This window comes from Nannospalax galili, unplaced genomic scaffold (assembly GCF_000622305.1).
Source record: "Nannospalax galili isolate Female #2095 unplaced genomic scaffold, S.galili_v1.0 scaffold111, whole genome shotgun sequence".
NCBI classification, from domain to species: domain Eukaryota; kingdom Metazoa; phylum Chordata; class Mammalia; order Rodentia; family Spalacidae; genus Nannospalax; species Nannospalax galili.
Window position 1 is genome coordinate 938569 of NW_008330487.1, and position 25782 is coordinate 964350.

The window sequence follows — 25782 nt, forward strand, 5'->3', positions numbered from 1 at the left end:
AAGTGTTATGTTTGTGAGAAGGTAGGACTAGGCAGGAAGAGCACCAAAACAACCGGACTGTGAGGCATGGCGCCCCCTGCAGGGCACAGAAAAGGGAGTGACTATGGCCTGCAGAGCCTGAGGAGAAAGGCAGGGGCCACGCTTAGGGGAGTGAGGATTGTGCAACTCAACCCAGCAGCTAGGGAAGAGAGTGAGTTCAACCCAGCAGCTAGGGAAAGAATCTTGAAGATAACCATTGTCCCACACTCTCCAATGGACCCTTTCTTGTCCTCTGCATCCTCAGAATCCAGCCTGTTGGGATCCTATTTTTTTTTTTAACAGATGGACAGACTGAGATGCAGGGAGGTCATGGTGGCTCCATGGTCACTCAGCTGGTATATAAGAAACAGAGGCAAGAATGGAGCTGAGTGAGACTCAATCTAGAACTCCTAGAGAGGCGTGTGAGCTAAGATTTCCTGAAAAGCCGAATCTCTGCTGAAGATTCTGCAGACTGACTGGTCAGAACTTGGTGACTGTGAAGCACTGGAAGGCTGAATCCAGAGCTGAATTTATCTTGGGCTGTTTTTAGTCCCTAACATCCTTATAACTATCAGGTGAAAACCTTTTGAAATGTATTAACTTAGCCAACCTCTAGTTTCCCTAAACCTAAAAGCTAAGCATGTTATCAGATAGCATCTGAGACCTATAGTAGAGCTCCAACCCCCACCCCATTTGCTGTGGCCTGTCCACTGATATTCTCATTTGGTAAATGCATTGACTTATGACTTTTTTTTGTTCTGAACTGTAAAGAGTTCACACAGGACAGGGGAATGGCTCTGTGGGCAAAAGTGCTTGCTGAGCTCCATCTGTAATCCCAGCACTCCCATGGTGAGAGGGGAGACGGGAGGCAGACTGGAGAATCAGCCTGAAGCTCACAGGCCAATTGGCCTGGAGCACACAGCACAGAGGCAGAAACGAGAGAGAGCCTGCCTCAACCAGGTGGAAGGCAAGAACTGACTTCCAAAATGTTGTCCTTTGACCTCCACACGCATGCCATGGTGTACCTGTGTGCAGTGTGCACACACATACACACACACACATACAAACACACACACAAATATTTAAATATTAAAAATGAAAGTTACATAACTGTTTCCATACTGGAATATGTCATTTGGGGCCACTTGAATCTGTGTTCCCAGGACCATGGTCATGCATTTGGCTCAGAATAAGTTATTGCATTCGTTTCTGAGTGAGAGCTGTATTTTATGTTGACAGTAGCAAAATTCACTCACATTCATTCATTCATGCAATATATGAACCCCTCTATCTTCCAGACACTCTTCTTAGGACAGGGTTTTATCAATGAGAGAAATTAGATAAGAACAGGCCAAAGAGTTTGGGCTTCACCCCGTGAGCCCCCCAAAGGGCAGGTTTCTGGAACACACAGTGTGCACCCCCTACCCCACCCCCCAGCTTTCCTGAACCAGGAAGGGCACTGGTCTCTTTCCTGGGAGCATCTGCCACAGGCAGTCATTTCTCAGAAGCAAACTGGTGTTGAGTACACCTGTACCTGCTGCCGTCATTTGTCCCCTCGGACCCAGAACTCTAGAACTCTTGAGGAACAAGGAAGTCCATTTCCTAGTGACAGAAGGAACACTCCCTTCTACCTCTACACCTGCATTCCCCTGCCCTGTTGCCCCCGAGATGCCAAAGGCCTTCCTTTATTGAGGGGGAAAGTGATGTGATGGTCAGCAGGCTCTGCCCCTCACCAGCCTGGTCCCCTGAGGCAGAGTTCTTCCATTTGCTGATGCTCGTTTTAAAATTTCTGAGACACCACTAGAAACTGCTTTGGTCATGAAGGACAGTGGAGGTTTTAGGGACAGACACAGTAACAGAAAATCCTTGTACTTCTCCTGAGCCCTGGCCAAGCTGAGCAGCATGGGGTCTTGAGCTCAGAGACAAAGTCTAGACTGACTATCCATGAGGTAACTGCTAAGCTCTGACCTGGGTTACCAAGGCTGATCCTAAGCCACACCCCCTCTCCTTCCACCTGGTTCTTTCCTTATTTTTAACTGTGTGTGTGTGTGTGTGTGCGTGTGTGCTCATGTGTGCCTGATACGTGAGTCAGTGCAGGCATGTGTGTGACATAGTGTATGTGTGATCAGAGAACAACTTTCAGGAGTTGGTTCTCTCCTTCCACTGTGAGTTCCAGGGCTCCACTGAGTCATCTCACCAGATCGCCACCTAGTTTTCATCCTCTCCCCACCTCCCCCAATACTGAGCACTGAATATAGGATCTCATGCATGCTGGGCAAGTGCTCTCTACCAGGGCTATACCACCCACCCTCTTTATTTGTTTCTTTTTGAGACAGGGTCTCACTAAGTTGCCCAGGCTGCCCCTGAACTCACTGTAGCCCACACAGGTCTTGACTATTCAGTCTTCCTGCCTCAGCCTCCCAGGTCCAGCTCCTCCTCTCTTCTAAGCATGCCTGGTTCTCGCCTCACCCTCACAGGGCTGCACCTTCTTTGTCTTGTCATGCTCACTACATTGAGGGTTGAGGTGAGCCACGTCTCTTCTCCCATTCTTCTTGCCTTGAGTAGATTCAGATGTAGCTATATCATCTGGCAGGCAAACATGCCTGTCAAGAGCAGCCTTTCCCCAGGCCTCCCCTTATGGTGATGTCACTAGTCTATGCTTCCACTGCAACTACAAGCTAGGAAGATGGAGAAGAAAGATGAATAACCAGGAAGAAACCAATGAGATGGTCTGGAGGTACCCGGCTGATCCATGGGCCCACTGGGTCGGGGGGGGGGCGCTCCTCATCTTCAGCTGTTTCCTGGGCCCTCCCTGCCGTCTGGATGCCTCTACCAGGAAATGTGCTACTAGCAAGGGAGACAGCCTAGAGGTAGAGGCCAAAGAAGCTGAGCTGGGACTCCATCAACCCAGGGACATAGAGACCCTCCCATCCATCCCTAATCCATAACAACAGGAAGCTTTTCTCTTTGGCTGGGGTAGTAGTTGGGGCTGTTTGTCTCTGCCTGATGTGAAATCACTGGACCTCAGCCTCTTCTCCACTGCCCTCCAGTGGAGAACCCTTGGTGCACTGGGGTGTGCTCAGTTTGGAAAGAGGCCTGTTGGTCCATCCCAGGCCTGCTCCTTACTAGAACACTAGGCAAGCTCTGTTTGAGGTGCCCTGTCTCATCCATGGAGATAAGAACAAAAACAAAGGCAGTAGTTTAGTGTGGTGTCATCCTTGTAATCCCATGCCTTAGGAGGCTGAGGCAGGAGGATCTTGAGTGTGAGGCCAGCCTAGGCTAGCTATGTACTCTGTCTCAAAAGCAAAGCAAACCATGTTTTTCCCTTTTATTTCGTGTGTGTGTGTGTGTGTGTGTGTGTGTGTGTGTGTGTGTGTGTGTGTGTGTGGTGTAGGGGCTAGAGGTGAACTTCTAGTGTCTTCCTTTATTGCTTTCCATCTTATTTTTTGAAATGGTCTCTGACCTGAACCTGGAGCTCACCATTTTGGCTAGCCAGGCCAGCATGTCCCCAGAATCCACCTGTCTTCATACCCCTCCAGTTCAGGGGTTATATCCATGCCCTGCTTTTATACGTGCTAAGGATCTGAACTCAGGTCTTCATGCTTTCATAGTAAGCACCTTATCAGGAACCATTTCCCTATCCCTGTAGTGAGCAATAATGATCAGAATTTTAAATATATTCATTCCCATCATCTCCAAATATGTCCCAAATCTGAGATGAAACAGACTCAGTGTCTTAAGTGAATTGTTCAAGCCACAGCTAGTCCCCACTGAAATAAGGGCTGGAACACAGATCTTTCTGCCAACAGCTGTCAGCCCAACCCCAGCTCTCCAGCACTGCATTATGAGGACCACACAGGCAACAGCCCTGGTCCCCGAGTCTCTGGATATCAGACCTTGAGAGAAGAGGCCCTATGTCTAAAGCCTGTGACCTTGAATCAGAAACCACCCTGTGCCCACCCTCCCCTGGCACTGAGGTCATCAGGGCTCCGGGCCAAGTCCTGAGGCCTGTAAACTTGGCAGAATTGGGCCTCACAGTCTTCTGGCAACTGGACTCTCCAAAAGAATCAAGACCTGGGGTAGGTGAGGATGACAAGACTCTTCCTCACTGGCCTCCTTCCCAGAACAGCCACATGAAGGGAGGAAGTGACTTCCACAGGGACAAACAGAGGCCCCGGAAGGTAGGTTTGCCACACTACAGGTGTGTGGCAGAGCTGGTCAGGTCCCAGGGCTCCCATGCAGACTCCAGCACATCTACTGTGGACAAGTGCACACCACTCCCTCCTGGAATTCATTTTATGCCCCTCTTCCTCTGAGTCCCCAAGTCAGTACAGGCCTCCCAGAGCTACTGGTTATGAGATGCTCCTGGAGGTAAACTACTAGAACATGCACCTTGTTCCTCCTTGTCCTCACAGCCAGGGTGGTGGCATACAGCTGTAACATCAGAAGATAAGGGCAGGAGGAGCTCCAGTCCAAGGTCAACCTGGGCTATATATTGAGATACTTTCTTTTCTTTTCTTTTTTTTTTTTTTGAGACAGGGTCTCCCTGTAGGCACAGCTGGCCTGGATTCACTATGGAAACCAGGCTGGACTTGAACTCTCAGAGATCCACCTGCCTCTGCCTTCTGAGTGCTGGGACTAAAGGCATACATGCCACCATGCCCGGCTTGAGATTTTTTTTTTCTGTCTTTTTGAGGCAGGGTCTCCTGTAGCCACAGCTGGCCTGGATTCCCTAACAGAACCATGCTGGCCTTGAACTCACAGAGATCTGCCTCTGCCTCCTAAGCGCTGGACTACAAGGCATGCTCCACCATGCCCAGCATTGAGATATTTTCTTAACAATAATCATCAAAATTAAAAAGAAACCTGTTGAACTAATGACAATGGGCCCCACTGAGCTTCCTTTGTTCAGCTGTAAAAAGGTGAACAACTTAAAAGGTTTATTCTGACAATGTACTTAAGCCCTCAACCTGCTACAAACCTCAGTATAAGGTGGGTTTTATTATTAAAAGTGTTTTAAGGAGGTTACAAGTTGCTGACAGCAGAGGTCAGAGGAAGGGCTGCAGCAGGGGGTTGCTTCTTTCCACCGAAGGAACCATTGCCCGGAGAACTGCCTGAATTGACAGAATTTCTGCCGGAGGTGAGCATAGACCGACCAGAGCGCAAGCTCAGAGGTCAGAAAGCCTGGAGCCCTGACTGGGTGAAGGAAGTTGAACGGCCGGGGCCAAGGCAAGCTGCAGACATTCCGCAGGGAGGGGCAAGCACGTGTGGCCTAGTACCAAAGAAGAAAGGTCACGTTCGCCCAGAGCAGGTGAGGCCACAGGGGCAGCTCAGCCACACACCGTGTCCATGACGACTCCCCTGCCACTCGGCGGTGGGAGGAACACGAAAGTGGGGCTCAGAGGCCTCTAGATCAGCTTTGCTGTCTGGACGTCAACTCACTTTCCACCTATCCTCACCATGCCATTCCTCTCTGCCTCAGCGCCTCCCTTATAAAATGAGGACCTAGGACCAGCGAGATGGCTCAGTGGGAAAGGGCGCTTGCCGCCAATCTTGATGACCTGAATTCGATCCCCGACACCCATGTTGGGAAAAAGGAGACCCGACTCCCACAAGTTGTGCACCTTGCCTACACATGCACGCACACGACCAGTGTAAAAGGCCAAACAAAGCCCACTTCTTAAAAACGAGGACCAAGGTGCCTGTGACAGACGCTGGGGTTAGCCAGCGTTTTCCCAGCGCGGCCCCTGCTCCAGAGCGCGTTTCCTCTCTCTGGTCTCATCTCCGGGAGGGCGGTCGGTGGACTTGGGTGGCGTGCGCCGCAGCTCTGGGGCTACGGAGAGCTCGCAGCAGCGGAGGACCCAGGCCGCGTGGCGCGGACGCAGCCCCTGCGGAGCCGCGGGCGGGCCCCTTCCCCGGGGCGGGCTGGGGGATGGGCTCCAGCCGCTGTGCCGCCTATTTCGGGAGCTGGGGTGTATGGGCCATGGCTCATCACGTGATGCGAGGGCTATTTAAAGCGGCACTCAGGCCCGGAGCCGCAGTTCCGAGTCTCCGCACGCCTTTCCTCTGGCCGCTCCTTAGTCCAGTCCAGACTCACCATGGTGGACGCCTTCGTCGGGACCTGGAAGCTGGTGGACAGCAAGAATTTCGATGACTACATGAAATCACTCGGTGAGCGAACCGCGGGGTGTAAGATGCCGGGCGGGGAGGTGCTGCAAGCCTAGCCTGGCTCTAAGCTCCGGCTGGGGTATCCTGCGCGCCTGCTGCATCCTCCCTCTCCGGCAAGGTTGGGAATAAGGAGGCGCAGAGGTGGCAGCCTGGGCTGGAGCGTCGGGGCCTGCTGGGAGGGGGCTATCGTGGTCCAAACGTGGGGAGTGTGATACCCAGGCAGGAGGCGCAGGGAAGAGGCATCTGTGGCTGCCGATGTCGGGGCAGGGAGGCGCTTTCTAGGAAGCAAGGTCTGTGATCTGGAGGTGGGTGGAGGTCTGAGGAGGAGAGCTTGAGCTCAGAAGGCTGGAGGCTAGCAGGAAGAGAAAACTAAAAGGAGCATGGGTGGTCTAGAAGTCGAATACGGAGAGGGTATGGGGCAGACAGGGAGTGTTCTGTTGGAGGGAACACCTTGGATCCTCGAGGATGACTAGGGAGCTCGGTGCAGACAGACCTGGGCAGTCAGCAGCAATCCCTTCTCCATGTTGGGGTAGGGAAGGTGCCCTCTTTTCTTACCAGCCTGACCTTCGACTGTAGTGTATGTAAGCAGGCCCTAATCAATGCCCGAGACACGAGTGGTAGGGTGGGGTAAGAGGTCAGTTGCACCTGGGGCTTTTCTACAGCGCGTCCTGCCACCTGTTCAACGCCTGAGATAGGATGAAGGAAGCCTTTGGGCTTGGGTGCAGCAGAGGGTGCCAGAGTGAGGTCAAGGCCTGTGAAAGGGTCACTGGTCTGGCAGGGTTTGGAGAGCTCTGTGGTTTGGGGAAGGAAGGAAAAAGCTTCAAAGAACCTTACTGGTAAGGTCTGTGGAGATAGACTCTCATGCCTTGCTTAGCCAGGAAAACCCAGGATTTTCTTCTCGGAGTGAACCTTGTGTATGCCAGGCAATCACTCCACCACTGAGCTACATCCCCAGCTCTCTTTTTACTCTGTGTCACAGGTCTCACTAATCGTCCGGGCTGGCCTTGAATTTGTAATCTTGCCTCAGCCTTCCAAGTAGCTGAAAACCCAGGATTTCTACTCAGAGTTCCCATGTCACTGAACTGCTCACCCAAAGTATGGCCTCAGTCCTTCCCTTCTTTCCTTGGGCTTGATGAAAATACCCCTTCTCCGAAATCCCCAGCTTGTGACAGGGAAAACTGGGATGGAGTTCGTGGCTGAGCTGGATTCTATGCCTTCCTCCTAAGGAAGGAGGGCCCGAAACAGCAGGCATGCAGAGGGGTGTGTGGGGGATGTCCCCCTCATCTATTTCTGGAACAGAGGTCTATAAAACTTTGTTGTTCTGGTGTTGTGGATCATAATCAAGGCCTTGCCCATGCTAAGTAAGTACCTCCACATGTTGCTCCTGAGGCCGAAGTGCCCATCTGATCTACCATACCCTGAGCACCATGCCCAGACTCCAGGAAGGAAGACCTTCTTCAGAGAAGGTATAGAGAACTAGATGGCCCAGGTTTAGTTCTTCCTCTGAGAGCCAAAAAACTGAGTCCCAGAACTGGGCTGCAACCACCTCACCAGCTGTATTCTGTTCCAGTGTGGCTACCACCTAACACCTATTATCTCTGGGCAGTTGTGTTTATGGTGCTGATTGAACCCAGGGTCTTTCAGCATGCTGAGCATGTGCTGTACCACTGAGCTGCACCCCCAGCCCAGGGCAGCTTCTTCCATTAGGGGCCTGAGATTCCATTCAACACACTTTTTTTCATTGAACATATAGAAAGACCGGAAGCCCTTTGGAAAGCAAAGATTTGCCCAAGTCTAAGCCAACAGCTGGCTTTATTAACTAGAATGCTTGCTTTCCTTCTTTTAGCATGTCACACCTTTGCATGGATCCTAGGCAAAAACAGCTGGTTCAGTGATGAGGCCCGACTCGCTCTGATACCGGCAGGGAGAGTGAAGGCCCTCACTGGCTAGGCAGGGTAGACTGGCACCAGCATGGCTATAGCCAAAGCCCCTGCCCCTCTTTTACTATAGGACCAATGGTTCCCAGGGGACAGAGCATCCCAGCTTAGTACAAATGACCATAGGCACAGAGCAAACACCATGTGGCCAGGTGTATATTTGAAGATCTGACACCATCTCCCTACACTGCCCTGCCTCCTACCTCACCTCCACTTCGAGGACAGATCAGCATGCTGCTGGGGGCAGAGGACAAGGCAGTCACAATGGGAGGTTGGAAACAAAAGGACAGATCTCCGGGAAGCTGTGAAGTGTCACAACCTAGAGTAAAGGCTGGTCTAAGAGGTCAGTTCTCTTGCTTGGAGGCCACTTGGGACCTTACCTAGCACTAAGAGAAACCATGCCTGGATCAGGATAGTACCCCCAAAGCCTTAGACTGGGAGTCAGGAGACTTAAGTTTAGAGTCTCAACTCCTGAATCTACAGAAGGCACAAAATTCCCTGTACTTGGCTAACCAAGAGGCTTTCTGGTCATGTTGCCATATATGGGGGACAAAGGCACTGATGTGTCTCAGGGTGAAGACTTCCAAAGGTAGATAACCCTTGATCCAGGGGCTCTAGAAGGCTGTCATCTTTCCTTTCTTCAGGTCATGGCCTGAGCTGTTCAGGTGGTCAGAAAACAGCAGATGCTATGCTCAGAAGATGGTACAAGGGCTCAGCAGTTAAACTCTGGCGCCAAACATTCAGGGTTTCAATCTGATGTGTGACCTTGGGCTTGAACTCCATGTCAGTGCTTACAGCTACAAAACCTTCCAACAGGAAGCAAGGACTGAGTGATGGAACATATGTATGATTCTTACCACTTAATACCGTATTTTGTCTAATGGCTACAGAGCTAAGGGGAAGACTGAAAAAATGGCCACACAAAGGCTTTGATGGCCGACCCTCCTCCCCCATGCCTAGCCTAAGACTTAGTCTTCGAGCATGTACAGTGCCTCTCTGCTCTAGCTCATATCTTAACCACCTCCCGCTGCCCTCAGGTGTGGGCTTTGCCACCAGGCAGGTGGCTAGCATGACCAAGCCTACCACAATCATCGAGAAGAACGGGGATACTATCGTCATAAAAACACACAGCACCTTCAAGAACACAGAGATCAGCTTTCATCTGGGGGTGGAGTTTGATGAGACGACAGCAGATGACAGGAAGGTCAAGGTGAGTCAGAGAAGGGGGTGTGGAGGATGGTGAGACCTTGAAAGGATGCTAGTCTTAGTGCCTTGGTGGTATACCCTGAGGGGCAGGCTATCAGAAGATTTAAACAAAACAAGGTTCACAAAACCTGCTCAGTGCTCCAGTGTTCCAGGGGTCAGTACACAGCTGCTCTGTTCTTCCTGCCCTTCTTGGGAAGGACCTACCAGCTGCTTCTGAGAGTGGGCAGCACAGCCAGGATGTTCTGACCTTGGGTCTGCCAGCCCCAGCTGGGTGACCTTGTGCAAGGTATGCAGTAGCTCTGAGGACTTCAGTGGTCCTAGCTGTGACCTGAAATGCTTTAGGAACAGTGCCTAGAGTCAGTGCCCTGCACTGAGTGAGGTCATCCAGGCTCCAGTAGCAACGGAGGCAGCTGGGAACCAGAGGCACAGTCCTATTTGGATGCCTCCTCTTTTGTAGGCTAGGCCACTGACCCTGACAAACTCTTTGCAGTGTCACCAACTGACAGGCCAGAGCTATGCTCCAGGGTGGGCATTCACCAACATGAATGTCAGGTGTTTGTAGTCTCCTCTCCAAGCACTTGTCCTCTCAAGGCATGGGGAGCACCTAGTGCCAGAGCTTTACCTTATGGTGGCCCTCTTGTAGCTTGTCCCTGACCTCCAGCACTAGGCCAGGCATAGGAACTAAGGGTCCATGACTTCTATAAGGTGTCCCTATACCAGTGTCCTCTCCACTGTGACCCTGAAATTCAGCTGTTTCTTCTACCTCAGTTACTTCCAGAAAACGGTAGGGATTGGTCTTCCCGGAGACAAAGAGGACCTGCAGCCCGGCACAGGATCACACAACAAGCTGAAGTGGAACAGGGGATGGTGCCCCGAGATGACAGCCCAGTTTGGGTGAACCACAAGCCCTTGGACTTGCCACCTTTTTGAGAGGCCAGATCCCATATTAAACACAACACTGGTCCTCTGCGATGTTTAAGCCCAAAATAATCTGAGTTGCAAAACCAGTGGAGAATGCAGATGATAAAGATAGAATATGGACAACACAAGAAACGAGCGATCCAACTCTGCTCAGTTAGTCCTTAGTCTGGCATACTGCCCCCAAACTCCTAGAGGAGACCTGGAGAGCTGCCAAACATGAACTAGCTGATGCAGGCTGGCAGCACCAAGTGGACACTGGAACCAGAGCTGAAGAGCACTCCAAGGACACCCAGTCTAGGGACCTTGTAGCTGCTACCTCTTGTCAGCTAAGAGTCATGTGACAGAGACTGAAGGGAGGGAAGTCTAAATTTCTAATATATCCTGTCAGCTAGAAAGACCTTCAGGATGCTTCTTTGGCTAGTCTCAAAGGCAGGGATGGGCATGCAGCCCTGTACCTGAGGGGCTCTGAGACTGTGGCTTTACCTAGAGTACTGGAAAGTACCCATCTGTTTCTGGTGCAAAGGAACTGAACCCATGGCCTCATGCTCTCTACCACTGAGCTACATCCCACCCTAAGCTCTTCTTCAGGCTTGTGGTACCACTGGGCTAAGCTGCCTGCCTCACCCACTAGCTGAAGACCCCTCCCTTCCCAGCAGTCATGGAGCAGAAACCCTGTGGGGCTAGGTTGGAGGTGGGCTGCCTGAGCACTGATCCTAGTGCTGTGACTAGTTTGGGTCATAGTATATCCCCTTGGCCCTCGACATTGCCCTTCGTTCCTGGCTCAGGTCACAACTCAGGCCTCTACCCTTTTTCTACAGTCCCTTGTGACACTGGATGGAGGAAAACTTGTTCATGTGCAGAAGTGGGATGGGCAGGAGACAACACTTACACGGGAGCTGAGCGATGGCAAACTCATCCTGGTAAGATGGCAACTTTGGAGCCTTATATAATCATTTGCTACTCCTGTCCCTTAAGCCAATCCCATTTTAAACAGCTTCTTTTAAATGTCCTCCCCTGGGAACCAGAGAAACTGGGACAGGACAGGCAGAGGCAGGGTCATGGGTCTCGATTCACAAAGATCTGGGATCAAATGTCAGCCTATAGGTTGCATGACTCTGGGCAGGTCACCTAGTCCACTGTAAAATAAGTACTAATAAAACACCAACCTTGCAGATGGCTAGGAAGTCTGAAAGAAACATATAGCAAAGCATCATCAAAGGGGGGGAATATAGCAGGACTCCATCATCCTTTCAGCCTGCTGTTTCTGCTTTGTCTCTCCCAAAGCAAGGTAGAAAGCAGGGCCAATCTGGTCCTAGGCTCCTGAGGAGTACGCTTGTATCCCACCATCCCTTCCCTCTCCTCTCTAGGAATGCAACAGGTCCCCCTCCTCCTATTTACCTGTTTTTCTGTTTGGCTTCCTGCAAATATCCATTGTCTGGACAGGACATGACACACCCAGGCCCACATATCTGTTTTGGGACAAGTCTGATGAGGAGAATGTTGGACTGCCCCATGCCTCAGGAATGTGGAGAGCAGCTACCTGTGTTTTTGAGCCTGGTATCTGCACCAGACTTTCCTGGCTCACTGCATCTTGATACTCACACAGGGCTGAGGTCCCCAGAGTTGGGAGTGAGATTCCTAGCTTTGGCAGGGAGGTAACATAAAGGACCAAATACTCGTCGTGCAATTAGACTATGGTAAGGCCATGGGCTTGGCTCTGTGATGCCAGACTGAATAGGGGTGGTTAGGGAAGAGAGATGGCAGCTTAGCAGATGTTTCTCAAACATCCCTGGATGTTTACTTATTTACCTTTTGGTCTGCTATGCCCCATGTACCACCTTAGGTGCTGAACATGAAGGAAAGAGGAACACTCTGGGATTGTAATCAATTTACTTCCTCTTTCAAAGCTCATTTTTTTCCAAATCTCAAAAAATAAATTATAATTCCTACCTTAAAGACTTGATCAGAAAAAAGAAGTACATAAAGGGCTGATCAGGATGAAGAAGGCGGAGTTCCCTTTCTTGCTCAACCTCATCTGATTCTGTCCTTCGTTCTAGACACTCACCCATGGCAATGTGGTGAGCACTCGAATTTATGAAAAAGAGGCGTGACCTGGCTGTACCATCACTGACTGCTCCTGCCGGCTGGCTACCCCTCAACTCAGCACCATGTTGCCTCATTTTTTTTTTCCTTCTCTGGCGTTTTGTATAAATACACTTTGGTTGGGGAATTTTTCTGAAGTCAAGTGGCATCAACCTGGATCCAGTTCCAGTTCTCATTGTGTATGTGGTTTGTTTTTTTTAAAAACTGTGTCGAAGGGTGCTCTGAGGTCAATAAAGCAGAGCAAAGGTCACCCTGTTGCCTTTTTACCTTTGGTGGCACAACTCTGGAGTCTCAGTTTCCCGTGTCCATGAGCTGACTGCCTACAGGTCACTGGGGAGCAGCACTGGCTAAGAAGCTCGGAGGCTGCCAGTCAGCTTACTGTGTGACACATTCAGTGAGCAACAGCTGTGCCTACATGGTACTTTTACACTGGCCCATCGATGGTAAGATGAGCTGATGCTGTCAGTGTAGGGCTTGTCAAGCCTGGGCACTTAACTCCTATTCTGTACAGAATACTCTGTGGGTGGGGCTCTATAGCATGCTGTTATCTCTCCCCTTCCGGAATACAGGTCCACATGTGCCATTGCAGTGAGAGATGGTGATTGTTATTCTACCTGTGCCCAGGCAAGTATCTAAGGTTACAAATTCTCCCAGCTCAGGAGAGGGAGAGGCAGCCCAATCTTTGAGATTGAGGCCAATTTGGTCCATATTGGGAGTTCTAGGCCAGCTGGCTGTGGTGGTGCCAGCCTTTAATCCCAGCACTGAGGCAGTGGTGGCAGGTAGATAGATCTCTATGAGATGGAGTTCTACATAGGGAGTTCTAAGCCAGCTGGGGCTACAAAGACCCTGTCTCAAAAAGCCCAAACAAACAAAAACTACCAAACAACAAAACAAACACCCAAACCTACAAGAACAAATCCTTATTGGTTCACTATATCAACTCAGGGGAAGGAGGTCATCACTACAGAAAGGAGGGCTTTCAATGATCTCTCAAAAAAGCCAGGACCTTATTTGTGCCCCTAGATCCGAGTCTCAGCTTAGCCTGTCTCTAGGGTCTCAGATAACATTAAATGCTTTTCTGTCAGCTAATGAGTTTAAGCCTATAAGTTACCCAGGAAGGATTATAGCAATAAGAACTTTCGGAAACTTTAAAACCAAACACATTTCATTTATGCCAGGAATTTAAGCAGACTTGAAATGGAGCCAGTCAACACACAAAATGATAAACAGAAAGTAGAGGCATGATCTTCGGATTTCTGGTTCAGTAGCCTGTTGGAATACAAGATAAGTCACACTGTAGATCACTGTTTTCTGGTGTGGCCACCGGCTGTCACTTCAGAGTAGACCCTTGTTAAGGGAATGGAAAGGTGAGCACCACTTCTTACCACTCTCCCTCCTGCTGCCAGGGTCCCTCCACCACCAAGTGGTCCAAGAGAGGCAGACAGGCAGGGATGTTCACTCTTCTCCCACCACAGCCAAGCTCACCTCCACAGTAGGACCTGTAGTTCTGGTCTGGACTCCCAAAAAGGAATCCAGCTCTGGCAGTGGCAGCTGGGGAGGGGCCCTGGACCACCTGCTGAATGAAGGAAGTTAGGTAATGAATGCAGTGGCTGCAGGGGTCTTTTGAAAAGGGGCTGGGAACAATAAGGAAAAGACTCATTTGGGAGCTGCTTTTGACCTCTAGCTCCCTGTTCTGCCTGCTGTGTAAGGAAGCATCTCCCATGAGGACAAAGTCAATGGGGTGGGAGACCATATTCTCACTCCTGGCTCATCTTCTCACCGCCACGCCCTCACTCCTTATGCTTCTTCTTGTGCTTCTTCTTCTTCTTCTTCTTCTTTGCAGCCTTGCTGTCTTTTGATGTGTGCCTTGCTTTCTTGCCCATGTCACTCTCAGAATCAGAGCTGTCAGAGTCAGATGACTTCCTGTCTCTATGTTTCTTTTTCTTCTTTTCCTGAAAAGAAAATGTAAACTTTCAACATCACGTGTACATAATTGCTTTTTAAAAAAATTATAGCAGGGTCAGGCATGGTGGCTCACACCTTTAATCCTAGCACTTAGGAGGCAGAGGCAGGTGAATCTTTGTGAGTCTACATAGTGAGTTCCAGGTCAGCTGGGGCTACAGGGAGACCCTGTCTCAAAAGGACCAAAAAAAAATGCTAGCAGGGGAGCTGGCTCAGCAGTCAAGAGCACTGTATATATTTAATATGCAGAGAAAACTGGAAAGGACACAAAGTGGTGTGAAGAAATGCCTCAGGAATGAGCTGAATGAGGGGGAAGTTTCAATTTTTTCTTCAAAGACTATTTTTATTTATTTATATGTATGTGGATAAAGGTATGTGTGTGCAGGGCCCAAGGTGGCCAGAAGAGGTGTTGGATCCCCTGGGGCCGGAATTACAGGCAGTTATGAGCCTGGGTGACAGGAACTGAACTCAGGTCTGATGTAAAAGCAGCAAGTGTTCATAACTGCCAAGCCATCTCTCTAGATCTTAATTCTTTTTACTCCATATAACTCTGTCAGGTTTGATGTTTATTTTCATTTTATTTTATTTGGTCTTTTTGAGGCAGGGTTTCCCTGTAGTTCCAGCTGGCCTGGAACTCACTACTATGTAGACCAGGCTGGCCTTGAACTCATAGAAATTCGCCTGCCTCTGAGCCTGAGCCACCATGCCTGGCTGATGTTTTTTGTTGTTGTTTTTGTTTTTTGGTCTTTTTGAGACAGGGTCTCCCTGGAAGTCGCTCTGTAGACCAAGTTGGCCTCGAACTCACAGAGATCCGCCTGTCTCTGCCTCCTAAGTGCTAGGATTAAAGGCGTGCACCACCATACCTGGCCTGATGTTTCTTTTTCAAAACCTAGCATCTACTACATTTTTTAAAGTACAGAGTATTAAAATCAAAAGGTGTCCCTAGAGATTATCTATCTGGAGACACTGACTCACATGTACAAAGTCACAGAATAAGAATTTAAAAATTTAGAACTCTTGGTTCCCAGTCTGGCTTGTAAGAGCCTTATGACAGGAAAATGGCTCAGACGGGAGTGGTTGCATAACACCTGTAATTCCACACTCAGAAGAGTCTGGAAGGAGGGTGACCACAAGTTTGAGGCTAGCCTGGTTCTATAGTGAAACCCTCTCTCAAAAATGGAGAGAGAAAAGCCTTTAATCCCAGCACTAGACCAAATAAAAAATAAATAAATAAATAAATATAAATAAATAAATGGAAGGAGAAGGAAACCTTTCCTCAAAAGATGGTTAAAGAAAATGGGGCAAGGGCTGAGGAGATGGCTCAACCGGTAAGAGCACTGGCTGCTGTTGCAGAGGACCTGGATCAATTCCCAGCATCCACATGGCGAATAACTACCTGTAACTCCAGTCCCAGGGGATCCGATGCCCTCTCCTGACCTCCTCCAGCACTGCACAACACTGATGCACTTACACATGTGCATGCAATACACTCTTACACATAAAATAAAAAGATGAAAAAATTTTCTTAAAGTGGCAATATATATAGAGTAGAATATTTAATCATATAGGAGAGTGAAATGTCAAACACACAACAACAACAAATAAATGAAATGTCACCTGCTGGAAAACAAATGGAACTTATGATCAAAGTGAAATAAACCAAGCTCAGAAAGAGAAACCACGTATTTTCTCTCATAGGAGTGTATTCTTACAGAAGAATCAAGAAAAAAAACATGAAAATTGAAGGACTATTTGGAAAGAGGAAATGGATGTGTGGGGTAAGGAGGAGGGAGGGGAGTGCATGATCAAAATAAATGACACATATGTCATAGTGAAACTCATTTTGTACAGCAAATATCAACTAATAAGAATATTTTATAAGCCAGGAGTGGTCGTGCACACCTTTAATCCCAGCACTCGGGGCAGAGGCAGGCAAATTTCTGAGATCAAGGTCAGCCTGGTCTACACAGTAAGTTCCAGGCCAGCTGGGGCTATAGAGACTCTGTCTCCAAAATACCAAAAACTGGAGCTGGAGATTGCCCAGGAGTTAAGAACACTGGCTGCTCTTCCAGAGACTTGGGGTTCTATTCCCAGCACCCACATGGCAGCTAACAACCAACTGCCTGTAACTCAAGTTCCAGGATCCAACACCCTCCTCTGATCTCTGTGGGTATTGCATGACACAGGTGCACTTACACATACGCAGGCAATACACTCATACACATAAAATACTTTTCAAAATACTAATAAATAGATAAATTTAGGTCAGACTTTCTGACAAAGCAACAGGAAGAAACAATTATTTTGGACGAGAGACTTTGAGACAAGGTCCCCTGTAGTCCAGGCTACCCTCAAACTCATGTAGCCAAGGCTGGCCTTGAACTCCTGAGCCTCCTACCTCAGTTTCCAGAGTGCTGGAACTGCAGGGATGTACTACCATGCTAGATATCTGCATTGTTTGGAAGAAGTAAACACAGCAGGCTTTTCTGTTACTTTTACATTTATTACTTGTGTGCACACACATGCTCCTTTTACTTTGTGAGTCCTGGGGCTTGAACTCAGGTCATCAAGTGCCTTTACTTGCTAAGCCATCTTGCCAGCCCCTCTACTATCATTTTAAATAAAAACAACCTCATAGGCAAGCCCACTCTACAGGGCATGGCAAGGGAGGTCCAGACCCTAGAAGGCTGAGGCATAGCCATAAAGGAGGGGAAAACATGCATGATCCCTGGTGGCTGCCAGTGTGGACCAGGGACCCAATGTGATCCAAACTTGACCGTTCCCCTTTCCACAGCCCCACAGATGTACTGGTGATAGAAGAATAGTCTCTTTATATCCCTGGAGGGTGATAACCATCATGGGCCACATGTCATGAGAAGAAGCTTTGGGAGGGTCCATGGCCAGAGAAAAGAAAATACTATTCCCTAACATTATTTTTCCTCACATCCAAAGAAAGGGAGAGAAGTGCTCTGAGAAAGAGCAGACGGCTCCAGCCAGAAGTGTTCAAAGGTAAACCAAGGCTTCACATCTTTGTAAATAATTCTGTTGTTTTGTTTTGTTGGTCTTTTTGAGACATGGTCTCCCTGTAGCCCCAGCTGGCCTAGAACTCATTATGAGAACCAGGCTGGCCTTGAACTCAGAGATCCACCTGCCACTGCCTCCTGAGTGCTGGGATTAAAGCCATGCACTGCCATGCCCAGCTTTATTTTTTTTGGTCTTTTTGAGACAAGGTCTCCCTGTATCTCCAGCTGGCCTGGAACTCACTATGTAAACCATGCCAGCCTTGAACTCACAGAGATCCTCCTTCCTCTGACTCCCAAGTGTTGGGACTAAAGGCCTGTGCTACCACACCCAGCCTAGAATTTGACTTTTTTTTGAGATAGGGTCTTACTATGTAGTCTTGGCTAGTCTGGAACTCACTATGTAGATCAGTTTGCCTCAAACTCAGGGAGATCCACCTGCTTCTGCCTCCCAAGTGCTAGAATTAAAAATATGTGCAATCACACGCACTTGCCTTGATTTTTTTGACTATTTTTAATAAATTCGAAATAGTACTGACTTCAAAGGATACTATGAGAATTTAGTAAGTTCTAACTATAGTGCCTGACGCATTACAGGTGCTCAGTGATACCTAAAAAGATCTCCTTCCCCAGTGCTGGGGATGAAACATAGAACTTTGAGCATACCAGGCAAGTGCTCTACCACTGACTTACATCACCAGCTAACCAGTACTGTTTCTTATTTCAGACAATTCCCAGGATTTTTTTTAACTTTTTATTTATTATTTTTATTTAATGTGTATGAGTGTTATGCCCGCATGTAAGTGCAGCCCTGTCATACAGTGCCTTCGGAGGTCAGAAAAGGGCATCAGATCTCCTGTAACTGGAGTTATGGACAGTTGTTAGCTGCCATGTGGGTGCTGGGAATTGAACCCCAGTGCTTGTAACCACTGAACCATCTCTCCAGCCCCCCAGGATGTTCTTATAGTCTCACCAAAGAACTAGAGCAGATGAGTCAAAGTTTTTTTTCAATGAAATAGAGAACAGGCTCTCCAGACTCACACCACCAAGCTCTAGCTGAGAGTTGGCACCTCCCTGGGCAGTGAGACTGTCCTAGTTTGTTCTTTATTGCTGTGACAAAATACTCTGACCAATACGAACTTGGGGAGGAAAGGGTTTATTCAGCTTATATCTCCCAGGTTGCAGTTCATCAGGGAGCCCAAGGTAGGAACTCAGGGCAGGAACCTGGAAGCAGGAGCTGGAGCACAGGCCATGGAGGAACGCTGCTTACTGGCTTGCTCCCCTGGCCCCTGCTCCGCCTGCCTTTTTTTTTTTTTTTTTTTTTTGGTCTTTTTGAGATAGGGTCTCCCTGTAGCCCCAGCTGTCCTGGAATTCACTATGTAGACCAGGCTGGCCTTGAACTCACAGAGATCTGCCTGCCTCTGCCTCCCGAGTGCCAGGATTAAAGGCATGCGCCACCACGCCTGGCCCTCAGCCTGCTTTCTTATGCAACACAAGCCCACCTGCCCAGGGGTGGTACCACCCACAGTGGGCTGGGCCCTTCCACATCACTCATCAAGAAGATGCCCCTCAGACATGGCCACAGGCCAGTCCAATAGAGACAATTCCCCAATTGAGGCTCCCTCAACCCAGGTGTGTCAAGTTGACACTAAAGCTATCCAGCACAGAGACTATGGAAATCCAGGATATTGTGGGCTTGAGAGCTTGACCAGGCTGTCCATTGGGAAGGGCAGGGTCTGGGAAAGTAAATAAGCACAGACAGCCTGTCCCCACCTGGGTAAGGGAAAAAAAGGAGAACCATAACACTGCTTCCCATTAAAGCATTCTACACAGTTGGCTTTCTTTCTGCATTCCTTATATTATTTTCACTGTCAGGTTCTTTTGGCTTAGCTTTTTCTCTTTTTTTTTTTTTTTTTCTTTTTTGACAGGGTCTCACTATGATTCACCATATAAAATCCCATTCCTATTTTATCACTTTATAACCCATTTCCATTCACAACAGTTTTCTCTTGTTCTAACTATACCCAATTAAAATGACTTACAATTTTCAGATACTAGGACAAAAACTGCCATTGTACTAAATACAAAGCTAAACCAACACATCCTATCTTTTCAGATACGGACATGAATTCAACATGCTGACATTTGGTGAAAAGAGGTAGGAGGCTCCAGCCTTGATGTCTTATTATTCCCCAGCAGCAGCAGCAGCAGGAGTAAATACCTACTACTCTAGAAACTGAGGCAGATCTCAGAGTGAAGGAAACCAAGGAAAAATTATTTGGTCTGTCTATCCAAAGTCAGAGGATGCCTGTAATATGCCAGGTATTTCTGAAAATATGTGACATCTTTTCTTAACCCCCCTGACATTTCCTAGTTCTTCAACTTTGCCTAGCATCTTCTGTCTTACAGGCTCTGCATTAAATACTGTCTTCTACCAGAACCCAGAAGTGAGACATGAAACAGACTTGGGAAGAAACAGATGGATTCAACAGCTTGCACTAGCTATTATCAGCAATGCTAAAAGACCTCAACCAAACACCTACAGAAATTATATTCTATACAAATCACCGTCCTCCTCCCAGAAAAGGTTAAGAGAGAGAATAATTCTTGGAACATATATAATCACAGTTTAAAATTTAGCTCTGGGGGCTGGAGAGATGGCTCAGTGTGTAAGAGCACTGACTGCTCTTGCAAAGGACCAGGGTTCAATTCCCAGCACCCACATGGTGGCTACGAACCATTCTTAACTCCAGTTCCAGGGGAATCCAAAGCACTCTTCTGATCTCTGAGGCATTGTATGACACAGGTGCACTCACATACATGCAGCCAATACACTCATACACATAAAATAAAAATAATGAAAAAAAAATTTTTTTTGGTCTTTTTGAGGCAGGGTTTCCCTGTAGCCCCAGCTGGCCTGGAACTCACTATGTAGATCAGGCTGGACTTGAACTCACACAGATCTGCCTGCCTCTGCCTCCCCAGTGCTGGGACTAAAGGTGTGCGCCACCATGCCGGGTGAAAAAATATTTTTTAAAATATTAGCTCTGGATGGACCTGGAGAGATGGCTCCGTGATTAAGAGCACATGCTGCTCTTCCAGAGGACCCAAGTTCAGTTCCCAGAACCCATACCTGGTGGCTCATAACTGCCTTTAACTCCAGCTCCAGGGGATCCTAAACCCTCTTCTGGCCTCCATGGGCATCTGTACTTACATGCACATACCCACACACATACCTATACACATACACATAATTAAAAATAAAACAAACCGGGCCTTGTGGCTCATGCTTTTAATCCCAGCACTTGGGAGGAAGAGACAGCCAGATCTCGGTGAGATCAAGGTCAGCCTGGTCTATATACCAAGTTCCAGGCCAACTGGGGTTTCCAGGGAGACCCTGTCTCAAAAAAAAGAAAAAGAAAGAGAAAGAAAGAAAGAGTGAAAGAGAGAGAAAGAAAAGGAAAAGAAAGAAAGGGATCTAGCAAAGTTGTAGTATATAACCAATATGCCAAAATCAAGCATGTGTGCACATCTGCAGTCCCAGCACTCGGGAGGCAGAGGCAGGCAGATCTCTGTGAGTTCAAGAGCAGCCTGGTCTATCTATGTAGTGAGTTCCAGGCCAGCCTCTACTACAGGGAGACCCTGTCTAAAACACACACACACATACACACACACATACACACACACACACACACACAAAAAAAAAAACCAAGAAGGAAAAAATCAAGTATGTGTATATTCACTTAAAAATGAGCACTTAGAAAATAAGAAAACAACTCCAGTTGAGTTTAGTGGTAGAGGCTTGTAATTCTACATCTTGGAACCAGAGCCAGATGGACTGTGAGCTCCAGGCCACCCTGCATTACACAGGAAGACCCTGTCTCAAGAAACATAGGCAGGGTAAGGGGGGGAAGGGGGAATGAAAAGACTTCAATTTACAATAGCATCAAAAAGAATATAATGCTGAGGAATAAACTTAAGGAGGTGAAAGAGATACAAAATGCTGCTGAAAGAAACACACAAGGAGGTATAGCTCTAGTCTAGAATGTGTTTAGCATAAGGAAGATGGGTAGAAGGAAGTGGGAGAGGGAGGAAATGGGGAGTGAGAGAGGAAACCTTAATATAATTAAGATGGGGGCTGGAGAGACAGCTCAGCGGTTAATAGCACTAATTGCTCTTACAGAGGACCTAAATTCAGTTCTCAGCACCCACATGGCAGCTAACAACCATCTGTAACTGCAGTTCCAGGGGAATCTGATGCCCTCTTCTGGCCTCCATGGGCACTGTACTTATATATGTGCAGGCAAAACACTCATACACATAAAAATAAATAATTAAAATATGTATATAGTTAAGATATTTGGGGCTGGAGAGATGGCTCAGCGGTTAAGGGCACTGACTGCTCTTGCAGAGAACACCCACATGGCGGCTACAAACCGTCCTTAACTCCAGTTCCTGGAGAATCCGAAGCCCTCTTCTGACCTCCATGGCCTTGCACTACATGGGCGTACTCACATACATGCAGGCAATACACTCATACACATAAAATAAAAAAATAAAACGTTTTTTTTAAAAAAATATTTTTTTTTAAAAAAAAGATATACTTTCCCACGTAAACCTCAGATTCACTGCCATCCCTATCAAAATACCAATGACAAAATTAGAAAAATCCATCCTAGGACTGACTGGTAAGATATTTCAGTAGGTAAAGGTGTTCTGAGTTTGGTCCCCGCAATTCACAGGGTAGAAAGAGAAAACCGACTCCTACAGGTTGTCCTCTGACCTCCACACATGGCATGTGCACTGCCCCCAACATACACAAGAAAAAAGAAAGATCCTAAAATTCATACAGAATTTCCAAGAGAACCTGACTAGTCAATTTTGAAAAGGAAGAATAAAGAAGATTCACATTTCCTATACAGCTACAGAAATGAAAACTAGCCAGGCGTGGTGGCACATGCCTTTAATCCCAGCACCCAGGAGGCAGAGGCGGGTGGGTCTCTGAGTTCAAGGCCAGCTGGGGCTACATATGGACTAAAATTTTAAGTTGGAAGTTATAAAAAAAATCCAGTAATAGTAAAATAAATTAATAATTACAGCCAGGTGTGGTGGCACAATTGGGAGGTGGAGGCAAGAGAATCAGGCATTTAAGGTCATCCTTGACTGTGCAGTATGGCCTTGACATCAGCCTGCGCCATAAGAGATCCTGTCTTAAAAACAAATAAATAATCATAGTCATAAACTGTAACTACAATGACCACAATCATATGTGTGTGTGTGTGTGTGTGTGTGTGTGTGTGTGTGTGTACATACATCTATTTCTATTGTTACCTGGGAAAAAGATCAGAATATGCCAAAAATACTAGTAAGAGTCTCTCTGGAAAGGTTATAAGAGATCCTGGTTTTCTTCATTTTTCACTATTTCTAAATGTCTACAAAAGCATTTTTATTTTAAAATTCCTATTATTTACGTGATAAATAAAAGCAAGACAGCTCTCACCTTCTTTCTTTTCCTAGAAGAATTTCTTGTGGGATCAGGCTTCTCAAATTCTTCTGCCTTGCCAACCTCTTCTTTCTCCTCTTCCTCATCAGGTATCAGAGAATACTTGGTTCCACCTGGCTGCATGAAACAGTCTTTTGCAAAGTGGCCTGCAGAAAAGCAGCAGAAAAGGTAGAGAGGAAGTAGCCTCTTCCCTCCAAAGGTGATGTTCCCCAGAGGCTCCTGACAGGGCCCACTTGTTCGGAAGCTATTACTGAGTTTATTCCAAGCAGAGTTTTTGCCACCTCAAGGTGGCATTGCTCACTCAACCAGAGCGAGGCGAGCAGCTGGTCTTGGAGCTGCAGGAGATGCTGGTGCTGTTTTAGAAAAGTAGGAGATCCAAGCACACAGGCTTGTGCTGCTATCTATTAGCAATGGGGCTTATTAATTTTTAAAGATCTATTTTGGAACTTATTCCTGACAATGAGAGGCTGCTCCAGAGAGCAGGACACTGAACAGAGGGAACTGAGTTGCTGGCCAAACCCTAAAGGAAGATAGGGGGCAGGAAGTGGGCACTCACATCTAAGCTAACACACAGAAACAGGCACCATCACCTAGGGGCACTGAACATTCAGATGTTAGGTCTGACAAGGGCCTTAGAGATCATGAAATCCAACATCCTGTATTTGTGAGGATACCAAGGCCTAGAGTTAACAGCTCAAGGTCACACAGCAGCAATATTAACGCCTGTTTCAGGTTTGATGTCTCTCTGCCCCATGTTCTTTTGGCTACACTGAAGCCAACTACCTTCAGCCTGACCTTTGCTGACTGGAGCAATTCCACTTCTTGTTATTCTTTTCTGTCTTATGGAGCACCTGGTAGATACAAGTTGAAATAGAGACTCCAGCCAGGCATAGTGGCTCATGCCTTTAATTCCAGCACTCAGGAGGCAGAGGCTGGCAGATCTTTGTGAGTTTAAGGCCAGCCTGGTCTACATAGTGAGTTCCAGGCCAGCTGGGGCTACAGAGAGACCCTGTCTTAAGAAAAAAAAAAAGAAAGAAAAGAAATAGACTCCACCCTGAGCCTACAGTGTTGGGGGTTGGGGGGTGCTTTTTAACAGATTCTGTACCTTATGCAGCTTGTTCTAAGTTTCTAGGGCAGGAAAGAACTGTGTGAGATAACCAAAAGCCCATGCATGTATAAGCTACTTTGTACAATGAGTTCAGAAACTGGGTGGAGCCTGGGAGGGGACACAGCACAGGGTTTTCAGGCACCCAGAATGCTGGGGCAGTTTTCCAAGCAGGCATTCCTTCTCTCACTTTTCCCTTTCCATTCTCTCTCTACATTAGTAAGAAACGGGTTTAAGAATTCCAAAAATTTGGGGCTGGAGAGATGGCTCAGCGGTTAAGAGCACTGACTACTCTTGCAGAGGACCTGGATTAAATTCCTAACACCCACATGGTGGCTACAAACTGTCCTAAACTCTAGTTCCAGGGGAATCTGACACCTTCTTCTGACCTTCGAGGCATTGCATGACATGGGTGCACTCACATACATGCAGGCAATACACTCATACACATAAAATAAAAATAATGAAATATTTATTTTTTTAAATTCCACAAATTCAGTCATAGCAAAAGTCTGCTACCAGTCACTGCAGAAAAATGAACAGAGCAAGATGGATGGAAGGTTAGGGAGAAGAGTGACAAATTGAGGTCACCCTGAAAATGAGAAGCTGCCAATCTCCCTCATTATAGCTCCCATAAGGGAAATCAGGCTGAAAGAACTTTTTAATATTTGAGTAAGACTAGAAGAAACCTGAGGAAACAGAGCTAAAAGGAAGTAACTATCCTCTATCTTTTACTACTACAAGGACATTGTATTCTGAACTCTGAAGTTAGAGATAATGATGAGGGAAAAGGGTTTAATTTGGATCCTTAGGAATATATATCCAAGTCATTTAATTTCTACAGAACAGTAATTGTCCTTGGAGGTAAAATTTAGAGTGATAATCATAATTTAACACTCCTAACTCTCCTGGCATAACACTCAGGACCTTGTCCAATCACAGCATTCATCAGCTGCAGAGAGGAAAGTGGAGGTACAGGGGGTGGATAGTGATAGGCACTCCTGGGGCAGAATTCAGAAAAGTAAGCAGAAACCACATCAACTCTAATGGAAGTATGGTAGAACACCATGAATAAGTATAGCCACCAGTCAGCTAAAAACCAAAGTGAGCTAAACCAACACTGCACTGTCTCTTTTATCCAGTACAGGGTTCACAGGGAGAGGGATACAGAGATGGCAGAGGGTTCACAGGGAGGATACAGAGATGGCAGAGGGTTCACAGGGAGAAGGATACAGAGATGGCCGAGGGTTCACAAGGAGGATACAGAGATGGCAGAGGGTTTACAGGGAGAGGGATACAGAGATGGCAGAGGGTTCACAGGGAGAGGGATACAGAGATGGCAGAGGGTTTACAGGGAGAGGGATATGGAGATGGCAGAGGGTTCACAAGGAGAGGGATACAGAGATGGCAGAGGGTTCACAGGGAGAGGGATACAGAGATGGCGGCGGGTTCACAGGGAGAGGGATACAGAGATGGCGGCGGGTTCGCAGGGAGAGGGATACAGAGATGGCGGCGGGTTCGCAGGGAGAGGGATACAGAGATGGCGGCGGGTTCGCAGGGAGAGGGATACAGAGATGGCGGCGGGTTCGCAGGGAGAGGGATACAGAGATGGCGGCGGGTTCGCAGGGAGAGGGATACAGAGATGGCGGCGGGTTCGCAGGGAGAGGGATACAGAGATGGCGGCGGGTTCGCAGGGAGAGGGATACAGAGATGGCGGCGGGTTCGCAGGGAGAGGGATACAGAGATGGCGGCGGGTTCGCAGGGAGAGGGATACAGAGATGGCGGCGGGTTCGCAGGGAGAGGGATACAGAGATGGCGGCGGGTTCGCAGGGAGAGGGA

General features: G+C 47.8%; 2 protein-coding genes across 3 annotated transcripts in view; one reads left to right on the top strand and one right to left on the bottom strand.

Annotated features, from left to right (window-relative positions):
- Positions 1-6020: 6020 nt before the first annotated feature.
- Fabp3 (fatty acid binding protein 3) lies at positions 6021-12603 on the top strand. The gene is made up of 4 exons (XM_008848237.3): positions 6021-6189; positions 9161-9333; positions 11069-11170; positions 12308-12603. Exons 1-4 carry the CDS (start codon positions 6117-6119, stop codon positions 12359-12361), a joined length of 402 nt encoding a protein of 133 aa, XP_008846459.1. The 5' UTR covers positions 6021-6116; the 3' UTR covers positions 12362-12603.
- Positions 12604-13497: 894 nt separating this feature from the next.
- Positions 13498-25782, bottom strand: part of Zcchc17 (zinc finger CCHC-type containing 17) — a 53250-nt gene continuing 40965 nt past the window's right edge. For both annotated transcript variants that reach the window (XM_008848251.3, XM_008848256.3), the window contains exons 7-8: positions 22836-22984; positions 13498-14305 (exon numbers count right to left, since the gene is read on the bottom strand). In XM_008848251.3, the coding sequence (XP_008846473.1) occupies positions 14144-14305; positions 22836-22984 (311 nt within the window). In that variant the 3' untranslated portion in view covers positions 13498-14143. The remainder of the gene's footprint in view (positions 14306-22835; positions 22985-25782) is intronic.